At 26.6% G+C, this 26,181-nt stretch overlaps 1 protein-coding gene across 2 annotated transcripts in view; it reads left to right on the plus strand.

Annotated features, from left to right (window-relative positions):
• Positions 1–26,181, plus strand: part of LOC136971547 (sodium-dependent proline transporter-like) — a 168,667-nt gene that overhangs the window by 24,978 nt on the left and 117,508 nt on the right. Inside the window, exon 1 of one of the 2 annotated variants that reach the window (XM_067266243.1) lies at positions 5,416–5,524. The exons of the other annotated variant lie outside the window; for it this stretch is intronic. Coding sequence (XP_067122344.1) covers positions 5,483–5,524 — 42 coding nt within the window. The 5' untranslated portion in view covers positions 5,416–5,482. Of the gene's footprint in view, positions 1–5,415; positions 5,525–26,181 lie in introns of those variants that run through there. 2 annotated transcript variants of the gene reach the window in all.

Consider the following 26,181-nt stretch of genomic DNA (forward strand, 5'->3'; position numbering starts at 1 on the left):
GATATTCTATACAAATAAAATTCTCATTTCCACAATAAAGTTAGTTATATTAATACTTTTACGAAAAGCATTACCGAAAATTGTAACTAAACAAGATGCATTACGATACCTAACATATTCACAATTGCCTATCCCATCTCCAATATCATATAAATGCATCTCCTTGAAGAAAAACAGGAACGAGAGGCTGCTGAATTGATTTTTCTATGAATAAATTTGACAGTAATACTTTCTTTTTAATTCCAAATTTTAAACACCCCTCGTGTGAATTTGAAAATTTTATTGTGTTCGCTAATCGGTTGAATTAACCGAGATTAAAATGTTAATAATAAAAGTCAAGAATTTTTATATTTTATTAAAGATAAAGGCATCGTTTCGTAATACTATAGGAATACGATTTGTACCTTATTCATCCATTATATGATTTTAAAAAACAAAAATAAACCGGGTAAATTATTTAAAAATTGCTAATTTTCGTCTGTAAAAATCGGATTAATTCTTAAATAATTAATAGCAAAAAAAACTCCCGTAATAAAGTTTTTTGCAATAAAATTCGATACGGTTTATATAAGTTCGTAAACGACGTCGTAACAGAATGCCATTTCGGAAATTGATCCGTAACATTTTCCAGTTATCATAATAATAATGAGATCCCTTTCAATCTAACAGCTTGCGAAATAATTTCATACAGTATTATGTGAAATAACCGAGATTTTATGAAATCTAAACTGATAGTCCGACATTTTTCTCTATAATACCAATAAAATAAAAAACACAGTAACTCCTACAAATATGCAATTATAATTAATTTGAAATATTTACTTACTTGATACGTCAAGTGGATCCATGAATTCGGTGTATTTAGTACTGCGTACTCTAAATTTAAATTGATTTTCGAGGTAATATTGGTTAGGAGTACGGTGACCTTTCGTTCACTCTGTATAAAATAATAAACATGGATACATCCAATTACTATTTAGCTTATTTATTGTTACTTTATACATTGTTTATTTTTATTAGATCAATATATTTTCTCGGGTAAACTTAATCTCTTAAAAAATGCATTAATCTAAAGACTGATGTTAATTCGAATAATTACTTCAATAAATGTTCAAGCAGAGGAACATATTAATGGGGATTTTCGTTAAATCCGATGTCGTTATATAGAAATAAAACGAATAATTAAGTACTACTGGAGAAGAAAGCTCGGATCGTATATTTTTTTAAAATTTTTATTTATAAAAGCAGAAATATTTAATTTAAGATTCGTTGCATATTACAAATTATTTGTCTAGATTTTATTACACATCTGTCATGCAGGTAAAAATTTCTATAAAAATATTTGTCATTTTGTTTGACTGCTTATAAATCGAATTTGACTTGTATGATACGAATACATATAAATTCAGAAAGGTTACAGATGAATAAAATAATAATATAAATGAATTATAGATGAATAACAGAGTTATCTTGCGTCACATAATAATAACATTCACGTTACACAGGAAATTCTCCAAAGAAACATTCTCAAAACGCGAATATCAGCAGTTTCTATCTTACAAAATATTTTTAGTTCGATATAATAATAGCTAAAGGTTAATGTTACCTATGGTTCCAAGATGGTGGCTCGTCTCTGATTCCAGCAAATAGAAGAAGGGAAACAGTGGGGATGCACGTTCTAACCTAACCTAACCTATTCTAATAAATTACCATAATTATTACCAATAAAATTATTAGAATAGGTTAGGTTAGGTTAGAACGAGCGTCCCCACTGTTTCCTTTCTTCTATTTGCTTGAATCAGAGACGAGCCGCCATCTTAAAACCATAGGTAACATTAACCTAGTTAAATTCACTTAATTTACCTCAAATCGCTTTAAGTTTCGTGTGTTTATTTTTAAAAATGAAAAAATTGCGAGTAATCAAACTGTATCTAATGTATAAATAAAACTGTATTTTAAGCGAGCTGACACGAAATGTTTGAATGAAAGCAAACATCTAACCAAAAACATAAATGCTCCGGTGGAAACAGGATCTGCAGGACGTTTTCAAAAATATCTGGAATCTCGAAAATACTTTATATTCTACAAGGCATCAAACTTTAACACTAGGTAACAATGAACAACATAGCACGCAAACCAAACATTTTAAGCGCCATCTGTATTTTTTAAAAATTTAATTAGTTTACAACATTTTAAATTTTAGATTATCGTATTGTCAATTATGCTTTATTAAATTTACTTAAATAACTGTAAATAATACAAAAAAATATTGTTTTGCATAAACTGTGGTAATTAAAAAAAAAAAAAAATTAGCAAAATCGCAAGAGATCGAAACACTGGAATGACACCGCTGAAATTGTCGGGATGGAACTCTAGTAATGTCATTAAATCATAAAACCATTTTTCTTGGATATGTGACCAAATAAAATTTATCTATACACTAAGGCAAAATCTATTTCCTATTCGTTAAGGTACTTACATACGAATTACGTATGTAAGTACCTTAACGAATTGAATTATACATTAACGAATATAATTATACCTTTACGAATTGAATTATACATTTATATACATTATTTTAAAGCTTGTGTATAAGCCGCATTGCGTCTATTTTGCTACTTAACATCATTTACAATAGTTATAATCGAAAATATGCCCAATTTCGCTCTTCCCGTAGTGGTACCTCTTTATGGCGACTGTGCGACTATACGCCTTTATACGACGAAGTGGCATATAATGGCATATAGTCGCATTGTGGCCTATTGCATTCTGACTATCGAACTATTGTAAAATTTTGGTCGGGAGGAATGACTTCATTTCTTTCAAATAAAATGGCACCCGAGCGATTTTAGAAGAGTTATTACACCTTACATGCAGTAGCAATGAATGCCTAGAATATTAAGCCAGATAGATAGTTACAACGATGACATAATTTTAAGCTAATTCAAGTTCTTGATTGCTTTAAGATGCTAACCCATGTGAATCTAGTAATTAAAAATATGCAAAATATTACAAAATTATCATTACTGTAATAATCGCGTGAAACTTTAGGAGCGATAAGAAAATAAGAAATCGACTTGCAGGATCATTACTGTTTTACCAATATATCGAGAATTCCAAATTTTAATGAAATATGTGAATATTTCGGAAAATTAAAGTCATCGTTATATAAATCGATTCCTTCCAACATATTCACATTGTGCTTACAGAACAAAAACTACCACAGAATTATTTACATACACCATTTTTACAGTCTACGAATGAACTTTTAAAATTTGTATGTAATTTATCTAGGAAAAAAGAACTAAACGAACTTCACTCATTAATGATTTACTTTGGTTTAATTATACGCAATCAGGATAAAGTAATAAATTTCAAATAATAGCAAGCAAAGTTTATTGACACTAGAATGAATACAAAGAGGGAAATAAGAAAACAGTCAGTGCAACTAATTGCCGGAAAGTAATTTAAATATTACACAGACGATAAAAAATCGCAATAATTCAAAAAGTTAATTGAGTCATCAATAAAGAAAATTCTCAATAATAAAAAATTCTTTGAATTTTTCTCAGATTTTAGAAAATGTTTTTAAAGAAATCAGAATCTCTTAAAAGGTTTTTAAAGAGATTCGTCAAATTCTTACAAACAACGTTTAAAATAATTCATGAATCTTTCTATTGCTAAAAATATATTTTAAATATATTAAAAGTTTAATATACTTTGCTCATATGATTTAAATATTGTTTACAAATATAAGCGAAAATTTATTTGTTTTGATAAAAATATTCATCTCGCTGATATTCATTTGATAAAATAAGAATGAAATTTCTACTATTTCAATAATATTCATAGTGAATACGCTGTATATTATCATGTTTATTATTTTAAACTTTGCACAATTGTCACGTTTTATTCTATTTTGGTCGAGTTGTTGATTCGGTGTCATTTTTCTCTAGCTAAGTTTATCCGTACAAAGTTTGTATTATAATACCATCAGCACTTTTGCTATTTTAAAAACTTTCAACTTAAACATTGATATCGTATTTTGCAACCAAAGCAGTTGAAAATATTTTACTTACATCGATTTTACAATTTCTTTTTCTCTTAAAAATGAAATCTCATCTGATGATAAGATACTTTCACTTCCATTATTTTAAACACGCATAGCTACATACCATTGTATTCCTGTTTGCTTACGATAAACATTCTAAGTAACATATCTTATTCATTTGTTAATTAAATGCATTAAATTTTAATAAACGTTAAAATGTACATCGAATAAAATTAATATTAAAATATTTATGTATATTTTTCGTTTATTTTCTTTAATTAAATTGAATTATTTTAAGACAGTTGTCTGTAACATAATATTTCATGAAATAACTTTTCATAAATAATTTTTGAAATTTAATACTGGCTTACGATATTTTTAATTTTAAATTTCTTCTCGGTTCATTTATATAGTATGTAATGGATGATTCTAAATAACAAACCAATGGCATAATCCGTTTCGTACAAAACGGATTATGCTATTGGTTTGCTTACTTAGCTGCTTGTTCAATTCAATACGTAAGCCGAAACAAATACATTAAATCCTCGCATTGTGGCCACCTCAATTACGTGGTTAACTCGCTTGCGTGAATATCCCTGAAATTCCCTGTAAAACTGCATAAATTTTAATATAAATCAAAACTCCATCTTAAATGGCCAAAATAGGAATGTTCAGAAGTGATATTTATCCCTGTTTATGTGGACAACAGAATAGGAAAACCCAATCTTTCTAAACTTAACATATTGTTTAAAGCACTTTAAATTGAATTGAGCTTCGCTTCTATAGTTTTGAAACAGTTTATTATGGTTTTGGAAGAGTTAATGATATATCACTCTTAACACTCAACAAAGAAAAATATCGATAAGCCTGATGTAAAAGCCAATTTAATTACATATTAACACTTTTCCCGACACTTCTGCATATCTAGTGACTTTTGTTTAAAAATTTTTTTCTGGATTTTTTTGTTCAAATTAATATTTCATAAACATTTTGATACAAATACAATTTCAATACATACATGAGTAGTAAACAGAATTGTTTAGTATCCATCGAACTGGATACTAAACCATAGACCTGAACAAATCCTACTGTAGATAGCTTGTATTCACTGTACTGTACCTATAATTTGTACAAGTATTTTGATATTCCAATACTTAATATTAATACGTTATCTCGTACGAAAATCTTTTTTTATTCAGACTTTTTTTGCATATATTAAGCCACATATTTTAAAGTGTTTTTCTTGTGAAACTCTGTTGCATTTCTTGCATATTTTTATATCGTGGGAACCGAATACTCATTTAGCATTTTGAATAACGCAATACTTGAAAAAGTATTTTTTTATCTAACAATAAATTGCAACACTATTTTTGTGTCAGGCATTTCTAGCACTCGCCCTTCGTCAGTCGTCGTATCTAAATCAAAGTTTTAATGTCGAAGTACGAGAGAATATTTGATTCCCTCAGCATAAAAGTAAGTTAAATCATTTCAATTATTTTCGATAAATTCTTTCGTTATTTATTAAATTATTTGAATGTCATTAACGTTTATTTGCATTTTCTGTTGTCTTTCTCGAAGAAACTTGTGAATATTACGAATATGTTTATGAATATAACAAACAAAACTCGAGAAATTTTATTCCACTTTTTCTTGCTCGAAATGTCTGAATAAAAGTTAAAATTTTTATTTATTTAATTAATTATATATAAATTTTCATTTTAGTTTTATGTATAAATCGCTTCGTCGAGACTCATATTGTTTGTATTGTATTAGTTTTACATTATTCTCCGCCGATCAAACTTTCTAAGCACATTTATTTTATTTAATATAAAAAGTTTTGCGTTTTAAAAGTAAAATTTCACATCCAAAATCTGGTTTTATCTTGGAATATTTCTTTTAAAAGAAAGTTTTAAATGAATATTTGAGAAGCATTTATAATTTGAACAGAATTCTCATATAATATAATGTAGAAATATTAGAAAATAGAATTATTATAATTTTAAAAAATATAAATATATATTTAGACATAAAAATCAATAAAAACAATAAGAAATTATATTTTCATATATTGATTTTCGATAGTACAACTAAAATTAAACCAATAAATCTGTTATAAATTATTATAATGTTATTTATATTTGAAACTAGATTAATAAAAATCTCATATTTTCTTTCACTAAACTTACCAAAAAATTTATTAAATTTTAAATTTATATCTCGAAACCAATAAAAAAAATAAATAAATAAAATAAAAATAGAATTTTTTCTGAAGTCTTTTATTTGTTGCAGTATAAAATTAGATTCTAAATTTTGTTTTCCCTCCTCTTTCGTGTAATGACTTTGAATTGTTTAAATGAAGTATGCGTAAGAAAAAAGTAATAAAATGGAAAGAAATTTGATGCTGATATGTAATGAATTATTGATTACTTTTATTGAAAAACACGGATCGAGTTTGTCAGTCGTCATTGCTTATTATTAAAGAAAAAAAAACATATTTAAAAAAATACGAATTTACTTATTTTATTTTATTTAACGAACAAATAAAGAAATTATCACCGATTTGGTTGTTCAAATATCGAAATTTTTATTATTTAAACAATTTTTTTATTGAAAAAATTGCAGTTTTCCGATGAAATAATTATTTTTTCGGTATTTTCGGTGACTATATTTATTATTAAAGCTGACAAATATATTTTAATAATAATAAGTAAGATATTTAATTTTAAAAAATAGATAAATATTTACTTATATAATCTTAAATATAAATTTAAGATTGTATAAGTAAACTTATAAAAAAATTGTAAAATAATTGTAAAAAATAATTTAAATTAATAAATTATACTTGACTTATAATTTTTAATTCTTTTATTTTTTTTAATACTTTACTGTTATTTTTATGAAGTAAATAAATTTATACATTATAAAATATTCGTAAGTTTAAGAAACTGTGGAGAGATATATGTGAGTAATCGTGTTTATATAATGTGAAAATATATACAAAAACATTATTTATATAACTATCGACCTATATATTAATATATTTTATATAAAATATTTAATATTTCAAATAGGAAGTAACCTAGACTTTGAATATAAAAATATAATCACGCACATCATATTAAAAAAAAGAAACAAAACCTTTTGTTGGGAAGACAGGCTGACGTGTGTACAATACGAAAATTACAAATTCACTTGTTTCTCTCGAGAGTTGTCCTAAAAGCACGTTAGAATTAACTAACGACGTTAAAAAAATAACAATTTAATATTTTAGCGGATATTTCATTCATTAAAAGTAAATTCTCTAACCAAAAAGACAGAGAAGTTTATATAAAAATGCATTTTATGCGACAGTAAAAACACTGCACGCCCTTATATAAAATTTGATTAAGATTTAATTAAAATAAGTTTAATAATAATAATTTAAAATTACTCTATAGTATTTCTGAACATACGTAATAATCGATTCTTTATTGACATGGAAGGAACACGCGCAATAAACAATACAAAATTTAATAAATTACAAAAGAACGTAACAGTTGGATATAATTTAACTATTTGATTTTTATAAGATATTCAGAACTTATTTAGTCTTACCTGAAGTATTAAGAAAACTGCTTAATAATGCTACATAAGGTAAAATAAATAATGGGCATTTTTTGAATTATACCATTTATACCTATTTTATCTCGATGGTGTTGCAAACTATAGCATATCTCCATTTACCCCAGGCCAAAATACATTAAGGTGATCCACGTTAGATAATAAATAGGCGTTTATGGGCTGCAATTTAAAAAAAATTGTAGACCTATAAATTCCCACTATCGTCCATCTGTGTGTCTGTTTATCCGTCCTTTCTTAATATCGAGAACGGAATTAGATAGATGAAAGTCGAGACCAGATACAGAAAGCTAATTGTATTCAGCTTTTAGAATTAGTATAGATTTATAAAGCAATTCGTACTTTAGTCTAAAGAATTTCCTACATAATCCGATAGTAATTTTTAAATGAAGTCGAATTACGTAGCCCGGAATCGAAGACTTTCCAAAAATTGAATTTGAATTTTCTCCAATTTATCCAAATAAATGATAGCCCTAACGGGAGACGTATAAAAGCCTGTATTTAATGGGATGGACTGAAATAATCGAAAAACTATTTCTAAATTATTCGTTTTTAACTTTGAAAAAAGGAAAGCCAGATTTCTATTCACTCGGATAGCTCGAGACATCATTTCTTTATAATGAAAGTCGGAGGAAAAGTTAGTCCCAAGTTTTTATAAAGATCGACAAATTCTGTTAGGTTATGGAGCAGAAACCACTTACTCTAGGTGTACAAACGACTCCCTGGTAGCATTTTCTGAATCGTAAACACAAAAAGAATCTACTTGCACCTTTGAAATCTCTTTCATAGGGCCTAAGCCAAATGACAGAGCTCATAAGAGTGATGGAACTTGTATCCAATTTGTTGATATCTCGGCAATTGCCGAGATACCAACAATATGACAAATGTCTATGACAAAATACCTTCTTATAGTTTGTCAGTAATGCAATGGGTCTATAATTATTAGATACCATTCACGGGTACAATTTTTGTAAGTCGTATTACCGGTACAGTATATTTAATACGATTCTATTTTCTTAGTATTGAATCTGTAAGAAATATTAAATAAAATCGCATAAATAACTCGAATTTAGTGCAAATATTTTAAAAATTCCGAGATTATGTTGTCGTAGTCTGATGCCCAATTACCTCTAATTTGAGATAACGCTAAATTGAGTTTATTTCACGTGAAATTGTCATTAAACATTCACTTTCAAAAATATAGTCAATGGATAAAGAAATATCGCTGCGTGTACAAGCCAAACTCCTTTAGAAATTCTGACCAGAGATCTACAGAAATTGGAGTCCGACATATCCGTTTAGACTTACGATAAACTTTAACAATGTTTCAGAACAATGTTGTACTGCCAGGGACCGAGAGTTGCACCAAATTCTCGCGAATGAGGAAATCAAGCTTTTGCTAAAGCTGTTTTGAAGAACTTGCAGCTTTTTTTCTAGAAAAAATCTGTAATTAAAGTATCAAGATTTTTCAAGAAATTATGTAAGTTCTGATCAGATAAAACGCGAAAATAGTTCAAATTCTGATATTTCATTTACAGTAGCTGGAAGTACAGTACATAATATATAATCATATATTATATACTTCTATTTCTACTAATTTTATAAAATAAAAAGCTTGTACTGTTATTCCTACTGTTTACCATTCATTATTAGAGCCGCCGCAAACTACAGGAAGTAAGAGCTAGCGTACTCTCGGTCGCGCTCCTAAGCCCCGCCTTTTTCCCATGATGCTATGGGCCATTTTTGCTAGGTAAGCTACTCGAGCACGAAGCAGCCGCAAACTACACAACGTTTGCTCGCGTAACTAGTCCACATGACGTGGAATCCAGATGTGGATTGGCTATAGAACAAAGATTTTATTATAACCTATACTTGTCAGTTTTCGTTCCTTCAGTTATTATAACGGAACCTATCTGTCAGTTTTTGTTCCGAACTTTGAAACAGAATGGGAAAAATATGCCTATTAGTTAAGCCTAACTAGGCTTAAGCCTATTTATTAATAACTATTTTAATATACAACGTTTATACCATTTTCTTTTCAATACTGAATGTATTAATCATGTAATTTACGTACATCGATAAAATTCTATTATTTCTTTTTCGACGTGTGGCATGTTTATGTAGTCATCCATTTTCCGCTGCTCTCTCTTGCTAGCGTAATGCTCTCGTTGTTGAATTCTGTGAACAGCGAGAGTACTCTCGTATCGCTGCTCTAGCAAAGGAAAAACCACATGAGCAAGAAGAGAGGGGCGGAGCCTTTGACGTCATCGGTTGTGCTAGGGCACGTTTGCTAGCATTTTGCTCTCGCAAAGTGCTAGTTTGCGGCGGCTCTTACAAATGCTCCGAACACATGGTTACATGGATTTTGAGTCACCCCGTATTTATTAGTAAGATACTAGCATGTAGATAACCTATACACCCTATTACGAAAGTATGCGAAGGTAATTTTAGTAACACTGAACAAAAATTTTGCAACGTAATAATTCAATTACTAAATATAATAATTTTAAAATTAAACTATTTTTTTCTTTTTTTCAATAGATTTTTTTATCAGAAGTTAAGTCAAAAATGATTTTGTTCACTCACTTTGAAGCTTAATAACTCGTGTGCCTTTTGTCGAAAATTGCTGAAATTTGGCAGAGAGGTTTATGTATTAGGGGGCTTGATGCTATTAAATTTTGGTGGTTAAAGGTCGAGGAGTTGGGAAGATAGAGAAAGGAATCACGTGTAGTATCTCCAGTGGAACGGACTTAATGACGATTTTACTCGTTATTAGCATTTACATATTTTTATCAAACTAGTCTCTATCCTCAAAATTAAATATTTTGCTATTTTATAATAATTAATAATATAGAAAGTTTTTAAAATAAAATATAGTAACAGATGGCGCTATACGCATTATTTAAATTTTTTAACCAGGAAAGTTATGCAACTCTTTGCTAGGTTTTCTCACGTAGCCTAGATATACTATATTAGAATTTATGAACTCATTACAATCAGTAGGATAGGTAGGAATTATGTCAAGTAAAGCCCAATATGGGTCACATGCGTCCTCTTTTTGAAAGAAATGTTCTGTTCTGGAGGATTTATATATATATATCTCCGATCTTGCTCTTTATCTTCATATATTTCTATATTTTCTTTTGTTTCATTATAAAAATAAAACTTGTAAATATTAAATATTTATATTAGGCCTATTTTTTAATTCAAACTTTCTTTGGATGTCCTCTATTATGATTTGGTTACGATAATGCCAACTAATAAACAAACGTAAATTACAGTACAGTAATTATATTGTATTTGTTTTACATTTTATTAATGCAAACGTCAAACAAAAAGAAAATATTTTTATTGTTATTATGTATTTACTATTTCGTTTATTTTATAAATTCATGAATTACGGTAATATTTTACACTTAATATTTACCCAAATATATTTAAAAAATCCTAAGTTTTACATTTCAATTTAGTGTAATTTAATTATAAATTTAAATTATTAAAATAAATTTAAAAGTATAACTTAGTAATTCAAATTTAATTATCATTAAATATCAGTTTTATAAAAATGCTATTTAATTAAAGTTAAACTTTAATTACTAAAATGTTTTAAATATTAATAAATATTATAATAATATAAATTTAATATTAAGTTTAATAAATTATCTAATTAAATAAAATATCACATTGCACGTTCTTAATATTTTATCATCTTAATTTATAGAATAAGATAAAGTAAAAATTCTTCGTCTCGTTAATTTTTATTAAATGTTTCTGCTAAAGTTTTAAGGGCGAAAATAAAGCTTATTTGTGTTTTAATACATAATTAATTAACTTTAATAAAACATATTTTATTTTATAAGTTGGTGCTAACTGTCTAGACAATAAAACAAAGGAAAGTGTTTTGCTGTTGGGGATCGTTTTGTTAATTGTAGAACAGAGTCGTTAACTGAGATTAAATGATAAGAGGATGCTGGTTCGAAACCATTTTCAGATCCTGTCTTTCGGCTATACAATTACAAGACATAGTAAATAAAGAAACGAAATAAATTAGTGTAATGATAAACGATAATATCTATCCAATTTTGCCAGTTCGTACCACATTGAATAAATAAAAATATAAGAATATTTTTTCATTGTGCACTGATACTGTATAATTACCGCCCCTTTACAAAATTTGATTTAATTCTCTGATCTCCTTCTATGAGAATGAAAATAAGATGAAATAGGAATTTATAATAGTTTTTTTTTTAATTTGTGTTTTATTTTACTAAAATTTAAAGATATATTGATTATTTTTTGTATTAATATTATTATTCTTATTGTATTTTGAAATTCTTATTGTATAATAGAAATAAATTAGTCAACCTAGTCTCGTCTACCAGCGGCTGAGTGGATTAAATTACCAAATGTTGGCCCGTTGTTCGGGCACGAACCCGTGCCCCACAAGAAAACCTGGCCACGTGGAGTTTCTCGGGTTTTCTTCACCTAGGTCCCGTTTCCCATAGAAAGTCCTCCCGGATGGCATTCCCCTTGGCAAATCGCCCAAGTGCGGCGTTGCCTTATCCCATCAAACTAAACCACAGAACCCAAAAGGATCTCTAATAATTTATCGATTTCCCAGATAATGCGTTTGACCCCCAGAGAGTCGTCGGCCACCAGGTTCGGACTTCTCTCAATATTATCCATTTAAAAGATGTTATGAAATATGTTTTATTCTCTAAACACAATTACGTCACTAATTATTTATTTATTTCAAGATTAATAACCGAATAAATGTATAACTTACAAATTAATTGTTGCTTGTTACAGAAATTAAATAAATTTAATACTTAAAATAATTAATTTCATTTGTTAATTTGAAGATAATAAATTTAATACAGTTTCTATTATTTTTGATAAATTTATCCAAATTAACGAATCTGTTTAGTTTACATTTATAACAATATTAAATTAAGAATAAAAGATTAATGGATTTGAATTCGTAATTATTACAATTGCTTTATTTGTTTTGCAATTTAAAAAATTGCAAAGAATTAAAATTAATCGAAGAAATTTGATATATTTATATCTATATTTACTTTATTTTAAAGTATCTGAAGGAAAAATTGGGAAAGCTACTATTAGTTTATATATGTGGTAAGGAAATTTTTTATACACAGGTATTTTATATACACAGGGTATTAAGAAAGTGTATAAGCGCTTTGATTAAGAAAATAAACATAATTAATTTGTCAAATTGTTAATAATTTATTTTTCCTTCATTTTCTTGCACCAACTGCACCTAATTTTTACACTAAAAAGTAAAAACGTGAATGAATTCGCTGCGAAGTCAATGGCGATGAATAGTAAGAGATTACACTATCGTAGGTATACAACGGTACAATTTAAAGGTACCTTTAGCACCTCGTAGGGTACAACCTGCCCGGTATACTGGGCAATACGATCGGCACGAAGTCTTACAGACATAGAATATCATCCCGATGATATGCACGGATATTGCGACTGCCATACTCGAAGATGGCCAAAGCCGTTCTCCATTCACAAATGCTTGCTAGATGACAAATCTGGAGACCAGGCGGGCCAAATAAGTGCGGCAACGAGATATTTCCAGGAAACCCTAGCATTATCTTTCCGGAAAAATCGTCCTTTGCAGCCTTACCCCAAAAGGCAACGCGGGATTTCCCACGGTGGCGAGCCAGAAGCCGAACTCCTTCAAAGTTCGGAGGTCTTCGAAAAGAGGGATGCCATTCGAAAACTTCCTAATGACGGATATACCGAAAATTCTGAACATGGCCAACTTCTGCAGCCTATTTATAACGTCTTGTCTTGTAGTAGCTAAATGGGCTTGAGCTTCTAGACTATATCACCTCGTGATAAAGTGTGATGTAATTGTCATGTAATAGTAGTTGTATGCGTTTATGATGGTCATTACGCGGGGAATGATGCCTTCCGGGAGGTCTTAAGGGTAACTGGTCCCTATCCAGGCGTTACAGACATGGAGAAAGCCGGAAAACTCCACGTGGCCATCGAGGCGCGAACCCAGTGTTCAGGGAACGGAACCGCTTGGCCACTAGTGGGCCTATTTATAAAATACCGTGTGGCGATTTTAGGGCACTCTGGTGGCATTAACTGGCATAACTTCTTTTTGTCATCGAGTGTAATGTGTTTAATCGATTGATTGGTTTGCCAGTCTTACATTTACTATTTCCCTTAACATAAATTTTAGTTACCCCGACAACTTCCAAAATTTCTATTGCAAAATTAAATACTGGTAATAATAAATAATTTTGAAATATTGAGAAGTAACAAGCAGAAATTATCCCGATTCACTTCTGTAAATATTTGCTTATTTTAAATAAGTACGGCCGATACTTAAGTTAAAAGTAAATTTAAATGCTTGGGTCACGCGAAACATTAACATAACCGACTTAAAAAAAAAAAAATGCAAATATTAGAATAAAATAAAATGTTAGAATACAAAATGTAACAAATGCGATGAATAGAACACGGGTGTAAATATTCATTACGTAAAAAAAAATTCGATTTTTTAATTCACACTTTTTTAAATTTACACTTCACAAATATAAGGAATGAATTTCTACTACAAATATAATCAAATTCTTTACTTAAAAATAATATTTTTATTTTATACCTTATAAATTAAATATTTAATTTTATTTAAAGAAAAATTGATAAATTTTTGCATGAAACTATGAAAAAAAAAACAGTTTAAAATTTCCAAAAATAAACATAGAAAATACATAGAAATTAATATAAAGAATAGATCCTTTTTATTCTACGAAATGTTTTTAATTTTATTAATAATTACATATTAATAAAATTATAATTATAAATTTTTTAATAATATTTTAATTTATAAAAACTGTGATTGTTTATGTTTACATTACATTTTCTAAATCAGAAAAGATTTACTTTTACCTTGACGATTGGTATTTTGTCCTAAGGGAAAATAACAGAACCACTTAATATCATTTTTCTACTAGTCAACTTAATTCATTATGAGATAGGCTTCTTTTTTTTTTTTTATCTATTTTCTCTAAAATCACAGTGAAAAGAGAGAAGCTATAAACTGTCAACACCTACAATTCCTTTGAAAGAATAACAAATGTAACAGTAAATATTGCAAAAACTACTGAAATAAAAAAACAAAAATAATTAGAAAGTATTAAATTTAAATTAAATTTTTAAAAACAACAAAAATGTTTTTCAGTCATAACAAAATATACATATTTTTTATAAATTATAAAAATAAGTTGAGAAAAATCTGACTTTTAATTTATGTAAATAATTTAAAAATAATCAAAGGCTATTATTTAGGTAATGAAAGATATATTTAGTTACATTCTATTTTATTTCTAAAGAATTAAATTGCATTGAAAAGTTTGTAAAGAATATTATAAATCAGTCTGGTTTTGAATTAACAAAATTAATTTTTATTTTCTTCTATTTTTATATTAGGATATCAAAATACACTCTGGAGAAGAATAAATGACTTTTAATAAAATAAATAGATTTTAAAATGAAATAAAAATTAATTTTCTGTAGAAGCTTTTGTTTTTGAGTTTAAAAAATAATTCATTAATTTTTAAAATGTATATAAATACTATGAATTAATTTTCTTGATGGCTTTTATTTAATGCGAGTGTGCATTTTTATGATTTAGAAGGTTAAATCATTCAATAATTGAACATTAATAAAGGGAAAAAAACAAGCAACAGAAAGTGTAAATGTGCAAGAATAGGTGATTGATTCTGGACTTAAGCCAAATATATTTTTTGGCATGTCACTAAATCAATATTTTAACATAGACCTATTGTATATGCAACACAATTAAAGTAACATTTAATATAATGTATCTTTGTTGTCAACAATGCACTGATTAAGAGAATGACATTTGCTGTAATAAATTAGCTTTTAAATTTAGTTTTATATACTTTAATATACTTTTTGATAAAAATGGACAAATTTAGTAACACTATATGCAGGTAAATAAATACAATTGCAATTTTAAAAATATTTAAACTTTCAAAAGTTAGTTTTTAATTAAAGTTGTATTTTATTATATCATTCAATGGAAAAATGAGATAAATAAAAATAGCATTTCATAAAATACTGCACTTTTTTAATTTATGGAACAATACTTACAGTTGAACACAAACTAGATAATAAAAACAAGTTCCAAGAAAATTCAGAAGTTTAAATTTTTTTAGAATTTCTCTTATAATAGTTATAAACTAAATTAATTTGAAGAGTTTTACATATAACTTTATACTTAAGAAATATAAATTTCAAAGGAAATAATAACAATAGAAGGAATCAGACAGACGGTAAGCAAGTTTAGATTATGCAAGGCCTTATGAAAGTGTGGATTTGCAGGACTCCATTTTTTTTAATGTCTATATAATATAAAGCCCGTATCATGCGATACTTGATCTAGAAATCTAGAATCCTACAAAGTCTAGAATCCTAGTTGGGCTGCAATTTTCATATTACAGACCTATAAATTCCCACTGGCATCCGTTTGTATGTCTTTCCTTAATCTCTAAAACGGAATTAGATGAAAGTCGAGACCAAATACAGAAAGCTTAAGAGCAAGAGGCTCCGATTAATTATATGCGAACTTCCGATGTGAAAGGAAAATCAAGTGATTTCAATTCAAAAATTTTTCCATAATGGAGTTAGATAGATGACCGGCACGACCATATTGTTAACAGGAAAAGTATGATGTACAGGGGCAAGCCACTACTAATTTGAGGTGAAAAGCATATATTTTAAATTGAATAAATTAAGAAAATATGATTAAAAATTGCAGCCCGGCATTGTGATGTTGTCACAATAATTACTCGTTCATACTGGATTTTAGGTTCTGGAACAAGATCGAATACGGGCATATTTTTGCGTGTCTGCAACACTTAAAAACGCGAGGCCCTAAAGACTAAGAGCTAAGGCTTTGTCTACAGTATGCCTAAATCCATCGATGTAACATAATTAAATTATTCATTCTCAGATATAGAGGCTCGATAATCAAAGTATGTAATAAATATACAGTAACAATACGTATGAAATGACGACATGTCACTGTATATTGAGAATATTTAATGGATACCATAATTCAGTATCATTTGCAATTAAGATGAATCAAATTAAGAAAATGAGCTAATTATCTCGTCATTTTATCTTTTATATTTGCCATTGATTTGAATCAATTTACTCATTATCAAACCTGTAAACAACGACCACTGATCGTTGTTCCGAGATGGCTGCTGTTTAGAGGTTGCCATTATCGGAGGTTCCACTTTAAACAAACAAAAAAACGTCGTCTTCGATAATTCAATATTTACATCGAACGGTAAACAACTTAATAATTTTCGAGTCATTAAATTATAAAATCATACTTCATAAGAATTAACTTATTATTTAATTAAAGAGAAATTAATTATAAATTTAAAACGAATTAATATCGACGTATTTAAAATTTTAATAAATTGAATGTCTATTGTTTCGTTCACCAGATGGCAGCTCAGATATTTCTTAAAATATGTTTTATATTTTTAATAATTCTTTCTTGTAATTTTTATTTCATTTTATTACTTGCAAATTATTTTAAAACGTATTTCAAAGAAGATTATTTCACTTATTAAATCGCGTAATTAAGTATCTTTTAAAATATAGGTGCGCGTATAATTAACCTTAACAAGTAAACGTTACGAAAATGATAGTGAAAGTGGATGAACTTTCTCTAGAATTTAATATATTTAAATGAGTTCATTGGTGCAGAGACCTCTTAAATATCGATTCTCGGAGTTATTCCGTCTTTTCTAATTCGGGATATCATCGTTGCAGAGAATCTTAAAACACCAGCGTTTCTATTAATTAATTCTTATTTTAGAACAACAAAATCCAATTTAATCATTTTTAATTTGCTTAAATTATAATGTTAATGAAGTACAGCAGGTTTATATTCCTCAATTCGAGCGTAAAGAGAAATAAATTAACGTTAATTTAGTTACAAAATATAGTGGTTAATTAAATTTACAAAGGAAAAAAAAATTGAATAAAGCGCTTAAGTTTTGCGCACTTTGCAAACATCATAATATAGAAAATCGAAAGAAAAGCTGACAGACAAACATCGGCCACCCAAACAAAGCACGAATCTGGACGCTTGCCAAGTTAGTGACGCAGCTTCTTTGGCACGCGCCCAAGTCAGACACGCTTCTGAATCGTGATTGGTCGGCAATAAGTCGCTCCTTGCTTTTTTCCTCTGAGAAAATTCACTAATCGTTATTTCTGTTCTTTTTAAAACAATTTTATTATTTATTTTTTAAACTTTAATTTTCCTGCTTTAATTGATATATAAATTTATTCATGTTCAAAAAAAAAAAAAAAAAAAAAAATTATTTAGCGCCTCCTGGAATTTAAAATTTTAACCGAATAATTATTAGAGTAGAATTTTTATAATTTTTACTTCTTATTTTTGAATTAATAATTAATTTAATATGTATAATTTAAATATACGTTTAATTTTTTTGCTTAAATTAATAATGTTTAAGAAAAACAATAAATGCAGCTAAAAATATAATTGTAAATTGCTTAATTAAGAGGAAAGCAACGTATAGCTAAATTTAGTAATGTGATATACTTTTTTAAAAAACGAAAAGGTAAAGGAGAAAAAATAAAAATAATAAAGAGAGATTCGGATTAGTTTGCGTGCATGAACAGTAGAATTTGCTACCAAGGACACGAAATGGATCGATAGAATTTGCCTCGTAACCCTGTCTGCTTAGGCGACAGACCAATTTTCTGCAGCCAAAACACTGGGTTTTTCCACAAAAATTCGGGTTTTCTACCGACGAAATTACGGGTCTTCTAAATTTTATCACCAACGAAACAGATGACGTAATAATATATTAGACAATAGACTATTTTATTATTTTGAAAGGTTAGAATTTGCCGATTTTATTCGTTTATAATTTAATCAATATTTTACTGTTGCGGCGGTAATTAAAGGTAGAAGGATTAAAAATAAGGTTATTTATAATGGAAGAGTTTCGAACGGGATGAAGAGTGCCTCCTGCTCTCGGAAGCTGTGCAAAATGTAAACAATGGTTGCATTATATTTAATGGTTTGCATCGCTTAAATATCTAACAATGCGCTATCGTTTTTACTTCGAGAAAATAAACAAATCGATATGTTTCGGGCATTTTCATTCGATAGTAATAAACAAGAATTTCGTTACGACGAGCTTCATTCGTATTTAAAGCTTTCCTGCCGATTTCCCGAATAAAATAAAATATGTCTGTCCATTTATCAATTAGCATAAACCGCATTAAGTTCTCTCCTAACGAATTCGTTATTAATCTGAAACGAGCGACTCGCGTTTTTTTCCTGATTTAATGATATAAAATATTTGAAAAGGTTAATAATTCAAAATGGCTAAGAAAGTATTGTCTTATGGGTGATGGGAGATGACCTTTCCACGATCTATTTCTGGAATTAGTGCAGCTGTATAGCCTTTCAGACGGTAGCAAATGTGGGAGTATTTCCTTTTCTATGGAGTGTGGGTTATTTGACATCGTATTTACACTTTCCTCGTCAACCTGAAATAACAAAGGATTGTTATTGTAACTTTATAAATCAATAAGTCGTTTTAAGACATTAAATTAGTATAAATAATACATTTTCTTTTATTTTGTTCGATTTATAATAATAACACCAAATATTTATACTGTTAATCGTCACATTTATAGACCCTTCGATTAATTTTAATGAGATGACTCTTGTAAATTAATATAATTATTTTCGGAAAAAATTTAGTACTGTAATACAAATATTTTTGCAGGTTGGTATTTTATTTATAAAATTGGATTCAATAAAGTAATATAAATTTTAACAAATAATATTTAAATTGTATTGATCTTAATGTTCTTTAACTTCCGTTAAATATATGTACAGTACTACAGTATATATATTTTTAAATTATTGTTAAATTAAACTATTAATATATAGGCCTATATATATATATATCAATATATACGTAGACTGTGTATTAATATAAATAGATTTAATTTATAAAGTGTTCTGTCGGTCACGTTTTATATATTAAGTATTAAGAATTGTTTAGTGACTAAAATTTATTTTGAGAAATTTCTAAAATATTTTAAAAATGAAATATTTCACCAATTATAAATAATTATGTACGATTTTTATATAAATAATAAACAATTTTAGAAGAAAAAATTTCAGAATTTCTTCTTTTAATTTCATTCCTGAAATTCAGAATTCAAATTAAGGCAAACATTTCAAAAAGTATTTAAAATATTTCAAAGAAAATTTTGCTAAATACCATTGAAGCACTTTTGTAATTCAATTTATAAAATAAAATAAAATAGTCGACATCCAGTCGCGTCACACATACTTTTTTTCTTACGAACAATTAGGTTTTGTTAAATGGAATATAAAACTATTTTAAAATAATAAAATTATTTTTATTTTACATTAATAATTTTTTACGTTAATTTCTATTAAATGTAACCTCTGAACGAAAGAATTAGAAGAGTCGTTTATTCACGTGAGCACTTTAGAGATTCATAGATGCTGTAAATTACTTTTATGATTCAAATATAATAACTGACATTACCATTTTTAAAATAATTTATTTGATATTCGTTTTAGTCGTAAATAACTTTGCAATTTAATACAGTTTTTATGCAGATCAGTTAGCATTTCTGAGAGGAGGGGAAAAAATACAAACAATACAGAATCATGGGAGAGCCTGCTCATTGCTTTATATATTAGAAAGGAAATACTATTCGCAACGTTTTAATAAATGTCCAAAGAACATAAAATACGACCATGGAAATAAGGAGCCGAAAAGGGCAAACGAGTAAAAAACTCCACAAATTATAAATAATCTAATCATAGAAGTGATTGATGTATGTAACCTTACACCTTGGAATGGTTTGCTGGCCCTTTTGTGTTGATGCACTACTGTATTCTATAATCTATTTGTGGAAAAACTCAAATAAATAAATAAATAAATAAAAATTTATCGATGTAATTATTTGCCTCCATTCTTTGGCCCCTGGAATATTTTCTTACGACGCCCATGGTAAGGACATTGACAAAGATAGAACATACCCAAATTAGAAATCTCTTCTCTCCTATCTTTGTCTTTATTGCGTTACGTGTCACTAAAACACTTAGCATAATTGTCAAATAAGGGGCATTGAATACGCATAATAAATTTATTCATTACATTATGCAAAGTTGAGAAATTTCAATCTTTAATTGTTTTAACAGTACTGTCACATATATGTGATATTCAAACTTCAACCTAGTGTAGAAGTGTCGTATATGAGACAGTAAATTTATCGAAAAATAATGAATTAATTAATTTTTATTAATTATTAAACGCTTTTATTTAATTTGCTTTGTATTCATGTCCTCAAATCTTGCAACTCAAATTGAATCCACTTCTAACAAAGACAGAAGTCTGAAACTTTGAGGACACCTAATCCTGATAGCAATGCATTTTAATGATGTTTTAGGGGGTGACCCCATTCCAAAAACATATAAACATCATTGTGTATGTGTATAAGTGCACTGTAATAATGTATATTGTGGGGAGCGGTGAGGATGGGCCATCCTCATCATCTCCCACCCCAATCTCGAAAATCATGACCAATAACAGCGTTTTCTTAAAATAATTTTTTAAAATATATATCAAAATTATTTTATAAGCAAAGTAAAATTATAATAAGTTTCTTAAAAATTCACTGATTAACATCATTCTAAGAGAACATATTGTGGAATCACGTTATCATATGGCCAAAACGGTTAATTTCTCTCTCCGAAAGATCACAGAATATTACTTTTAAATATCAGATAACAAACGCAATCACTCGGTGTTTACAAATATCATTGTCGAGGACATTTGTTTTAATTACTGATAACAAACGATCAAATGTCAGAGATACAGGTACTTTCTTCCTCGACCAATGTCACGTAATCATAATTATATTGTTTTCTTGCTTGTTTTCTTTGGTTTACATCATTATATAAAGAGGAGAGGATGGAGATAAGGTTATGATTACATTATGGTTGTGTTGAGTATTTCCGAAGGCCTTTAGATCATCGAAACGCCAAATAACAGTTAACAACAGTGAATTTGGATTCTAGAAAGGAAAACAGTTCTCAACAAATCGAGGAAATTCAAGAGAATTCGGCAGAAGAGAGAAGAGAAAAAATCCAGAGGAAGTAACTCTCCGATCCAATCCTCGATCCAGGCCTCATCTCCATTTCTCTGCTATACTTTTAGTTGAGAGATCAATAGAGAACAATGTTTAGTCACTCCCGGGGCCATCTTATCCACGCGTTGTTCTCCATCACCCTCCTCCAAAAAGAATGAGCCCTCACGATATAGAAAATTTAAACTTATCGTTGGAAGAGTTAAAAGAAATTTTTTCTTCGTCACATCGAGTACAAATATTCCATTCAATCCAAATAGATTCAAAATAAAAACTCAATCCATATAAAAACAAAAAAATATTTTTCTTAGAATTAGTTTATCTTATATTTGAAATAAATGAATATTAAAATCCCGAGTCACATTTATTCATTGGATTATCAACTCAAATCCTTAATTTAAAATAATGATCATTAACGTCACGTATGACAAGATAAAAGACTGTTATTTTTGAAGACGTCATATATGACAGTTGACGTCACAAAATTTATTACTAGAAAACGATAATGAAGTTTTGCAGGTAATAGTGTCAACACGAAATTCTTGTAACAAGATGTAAAATTCTTCGAGATTACGTTCTTCGAAATTTTTCTTGGAAAATTTCATGCCTAAATTTTGTTAATCGCCGAGAAATAAAAAGGATATAGGTAAAACAGACAAACGAATAAATAAAAAAAAAATGAAGAAAATCTAATTTAAAAAGTATAGAAAATTAAAAAGATCCCGATTATCAAATTCCTACATCATATAAGTAACATTGGCTTAACTCTAGGGTTCTTGTTTGTGTAATATTGTAACAAAGAATAAAGAAATTATTAGAAACTCGATGCTAACACGTTCGTTTTACCAATTTGTTTCATAACAATTATTAAAAAAAAAAGTTAAATAAATCAAATAAGAAATTTGATACATTAATAATGGTTTTAACGACTTGGACTTAGTTACATTAATCATAATTCATTGTTATGATCTAGTACCAAGATATACTTCAGGATATGAAACTCCACTTCATTACCTTTTAAAATAAATTTTCTTCTATTTTATTCATGAATAACTTTTCTAAAAAGTTCATTGAACAATTTAAAAATGCTACCTTTATTTATAGGCCTATACATTCCTGCGCATGGGGTTTTATATAATATAATAATTTTAATAAATAATTTAAATAAACGATTACACAGAATATTTTATTTTAATAATACAGTAAATTTATTGTGTTTACTTTAATAATTAAAGTTTGCTCATTTGATTTCCTGGCAAATTTAATTCAATGAAAATGACTGTTTTGATACATTTTAGTATAGAATATACAGTATCAATCAATTATAGTAGAATTACTTCCTTAAATGTTTTATATTTTCTTAAAAATGCTATCATTTTTAATTATGGTTAGTATTGAATAACATAAATAATATCCCATTTAGTTACTATAAGTAATAATTAATTAATAAAATATTATTTTAAAAAAGTAGTAAATGTTAGAGTTGAAGATTATCATTTGATTTGAGATGAATTAAAAATATGTATAAAATTTTTTAATTTGATATTTTCGTAATATTCTAAAAACAGAAATATATTTTTAAAGCTATTTCTTTAATTTTCATTGCAAAGTCAAGAAAATGTACTATTTAACTTCATCCAATTGTTGCTTCAAGGATGCTTTCCATTTGAAGGATGTTGAACAAGTGAAAGTATTTAATGATTTCCATTTCCTTCATTTGTACTTGAGATGTTGTGGATCAATACTTTTCACTCAAACATTTTATAATCTTAGCCAAAAAGTCCTATTTTTATACGAATTTATTAGAAATATTTAGAAATATAAATCTAATTTATATTTTTAAACATTTTTTGTGTTAATATAAGCATAAAGTTTTAAATAATTTATTCAATTTTCTGTAAAATTTATTGAAATATTGTCTTTAAAATTAAAAAGACTACCTATTTCATAAATTATTTATATTGTTTTTTAAAATATAATTTGTAGCTATAAGTAATTGAAACTAAGACATTTTGAAATTTCAAGAAAATTAAGAGTTCAGAATTAACCTTTATTTAATGCTAATTCTGAAATAGAAGTAATAATTTGATATCAATTATAAACTTAATTAATTTAAGTGAGTCCTTTGTAAAAACATAAATTATAAATAAAAATTTTCTATTAATTTTATTTTCAAATTTTATTTCATTTTATATGCTTTATTTTCAATTTAAGAAAATATTAATCAAATTTAAAATAACAATAATAAAACTACATTTAAAAAGCATTTGAATGAACATTTTATATTTTAAAACATTATATTTAGATTTTTAATTCTTTTGTCTTTTATATTTTATCTACTTAACAAGCAGATTTATTATAAATAAAATTTATGCATAGTAAATACCTCTTATAAGGATTTGTATTATTTAAACTTTCAGTTAGTTTCTATCAATTAATATAAATTTATACATTCTTATCTTATATTAAAAGTGTAAATATAATTTATTCAGTTTATAATTTTTGATTAAACATTTATTAAAATAATATTTAATTTAATTTAATATTATTCGTATTTTATATATATATATCATGTTTTTCAAACATATCTATCAAAAATATATCAAGCATATCCTAAAAAATCAAATTTTTGTACTTTAATTATGAATGAAAGATTTTTTTATGTTTATTTTTTCTTTATGATTGCTATAAAAGTCTTAAATTATATTTTCTTTGATTATCATTGTTTTATAAAAATAAATGGCATTTTTAATAAATGATTAAAGCTAATCTGAAAACTACATTTAAAAAAGTGATAATCATGAATATTGCTATTAATAAAAGTGAAATATTCAATCAAACTATTGCAAAACTTCTAAATTTAACTCTTTACCCATCAGTTATTTTAAAAGTTACTAAATTTTATTGATTTCCAATGTCTCCAGTTAAGTTGAAGACCTTTCCTATCCTATCTACACTTGCAACATATCCTTTACACTGAATGATTATATGAATAAATAATTTTTTTATCGTAGATACAAGTTAAAATATTTAAAAATATATATCTAATATTTTATAAACATTTAAAGATTCACATATTTATTATTGATACTTTATATTTCAATAACTGTTTATATCCATTTTCCATCAAGAATGCTTCAGAATAAAATTATGTATGTTTATTTATTAATAACCATCATTAAAAAAGCAGTTATTACTTAAATATGTTAATAAATACATATTAATGTATTGTTTAATACAGATAAAATATATTTTATTTTATTTAATAGTCATAAATCTAATTATATTTATAAATATAATTCGATTTATAGTTAATTATTAAAAAGTTATGTTGTATATAAAAAAAAACTTGATTATGTTAATATTTTATTAATTTTCTCAATATATTTTCTATTATATCATAAATTAAATTTGTTAATTTCTGCCTAGTATTTGTTAAGGTTTTTTTTTGGTCTGTAGACACTTGAAAAGACCTAATGGCCACAGTGTCTTTTCTTTATAAATAAATAAATAAAAATTAAAATGATCAAAATTAAATGATTAAGTTGCTTTATTTAATTATTAAAGAAGAAATTTAGTTTATTTTAAATTATAATTATGGCCTTCATAAATAAATAATAAATAAATATAATTATTTACTTATTTATTATAAGCAAGACTGTAATATGATAATAAAGAAGTAGGTTTATATTGTTATAATAGAATTAAAAATTATATACTTAATTAATAGTAATAAATTATTATTAATTAAACTATTAATAATTTATTAATAGTTAAAAATATTAGTTAAAAATTGAAATAAAAATAAAAATTAGAATAAATTTACTTATTTATTATAATTAAATATGCAATTTTTAATTAATTTATTATAGTAGCATATATATATAAATATATTTAAATTATTATTATTATTATTATAAGTACTGTACGTCTATATTATGATAATAAAGAAACTTAATTTATGTTTTAACCTTCGAAATCTTTTTAAAATTTAATTTTTGACACATTAGAGAAATGTTTTATTACTTTTATAACACATTTAGGTTAGAAAAATTGTTACATTATTAAAAAATAAAATATAAAACAAAACAAAGAAGGACCTACTTTTAGACTGAAAGAATCAATTAAAACAAGAAAAAAGATATAATTTTAAAAATGCTTTTAATCCATGCAATGAATTGTATACTTTATAATTATAAAAAAAAGCTTATATTTTAAATAATTGATTATATTATGAATAATAT

This window comes from Centruroides vittatus, unplaced genomic scaffold (assembly GCF_030686945.1).
Source record: "Centruroides vittatus isolate TY-2023 unplaced genomic scaffold, ASM3068694v2 contig_10, whole genome shotgun sequence".
In the NCBI taxonomy this organism is placed as follows: Eukaryota; Metazoa; Arthropoda; class Arachnida; order Scorpiones; family Buthidae; genus Centruroides; species Centruroides vittatus.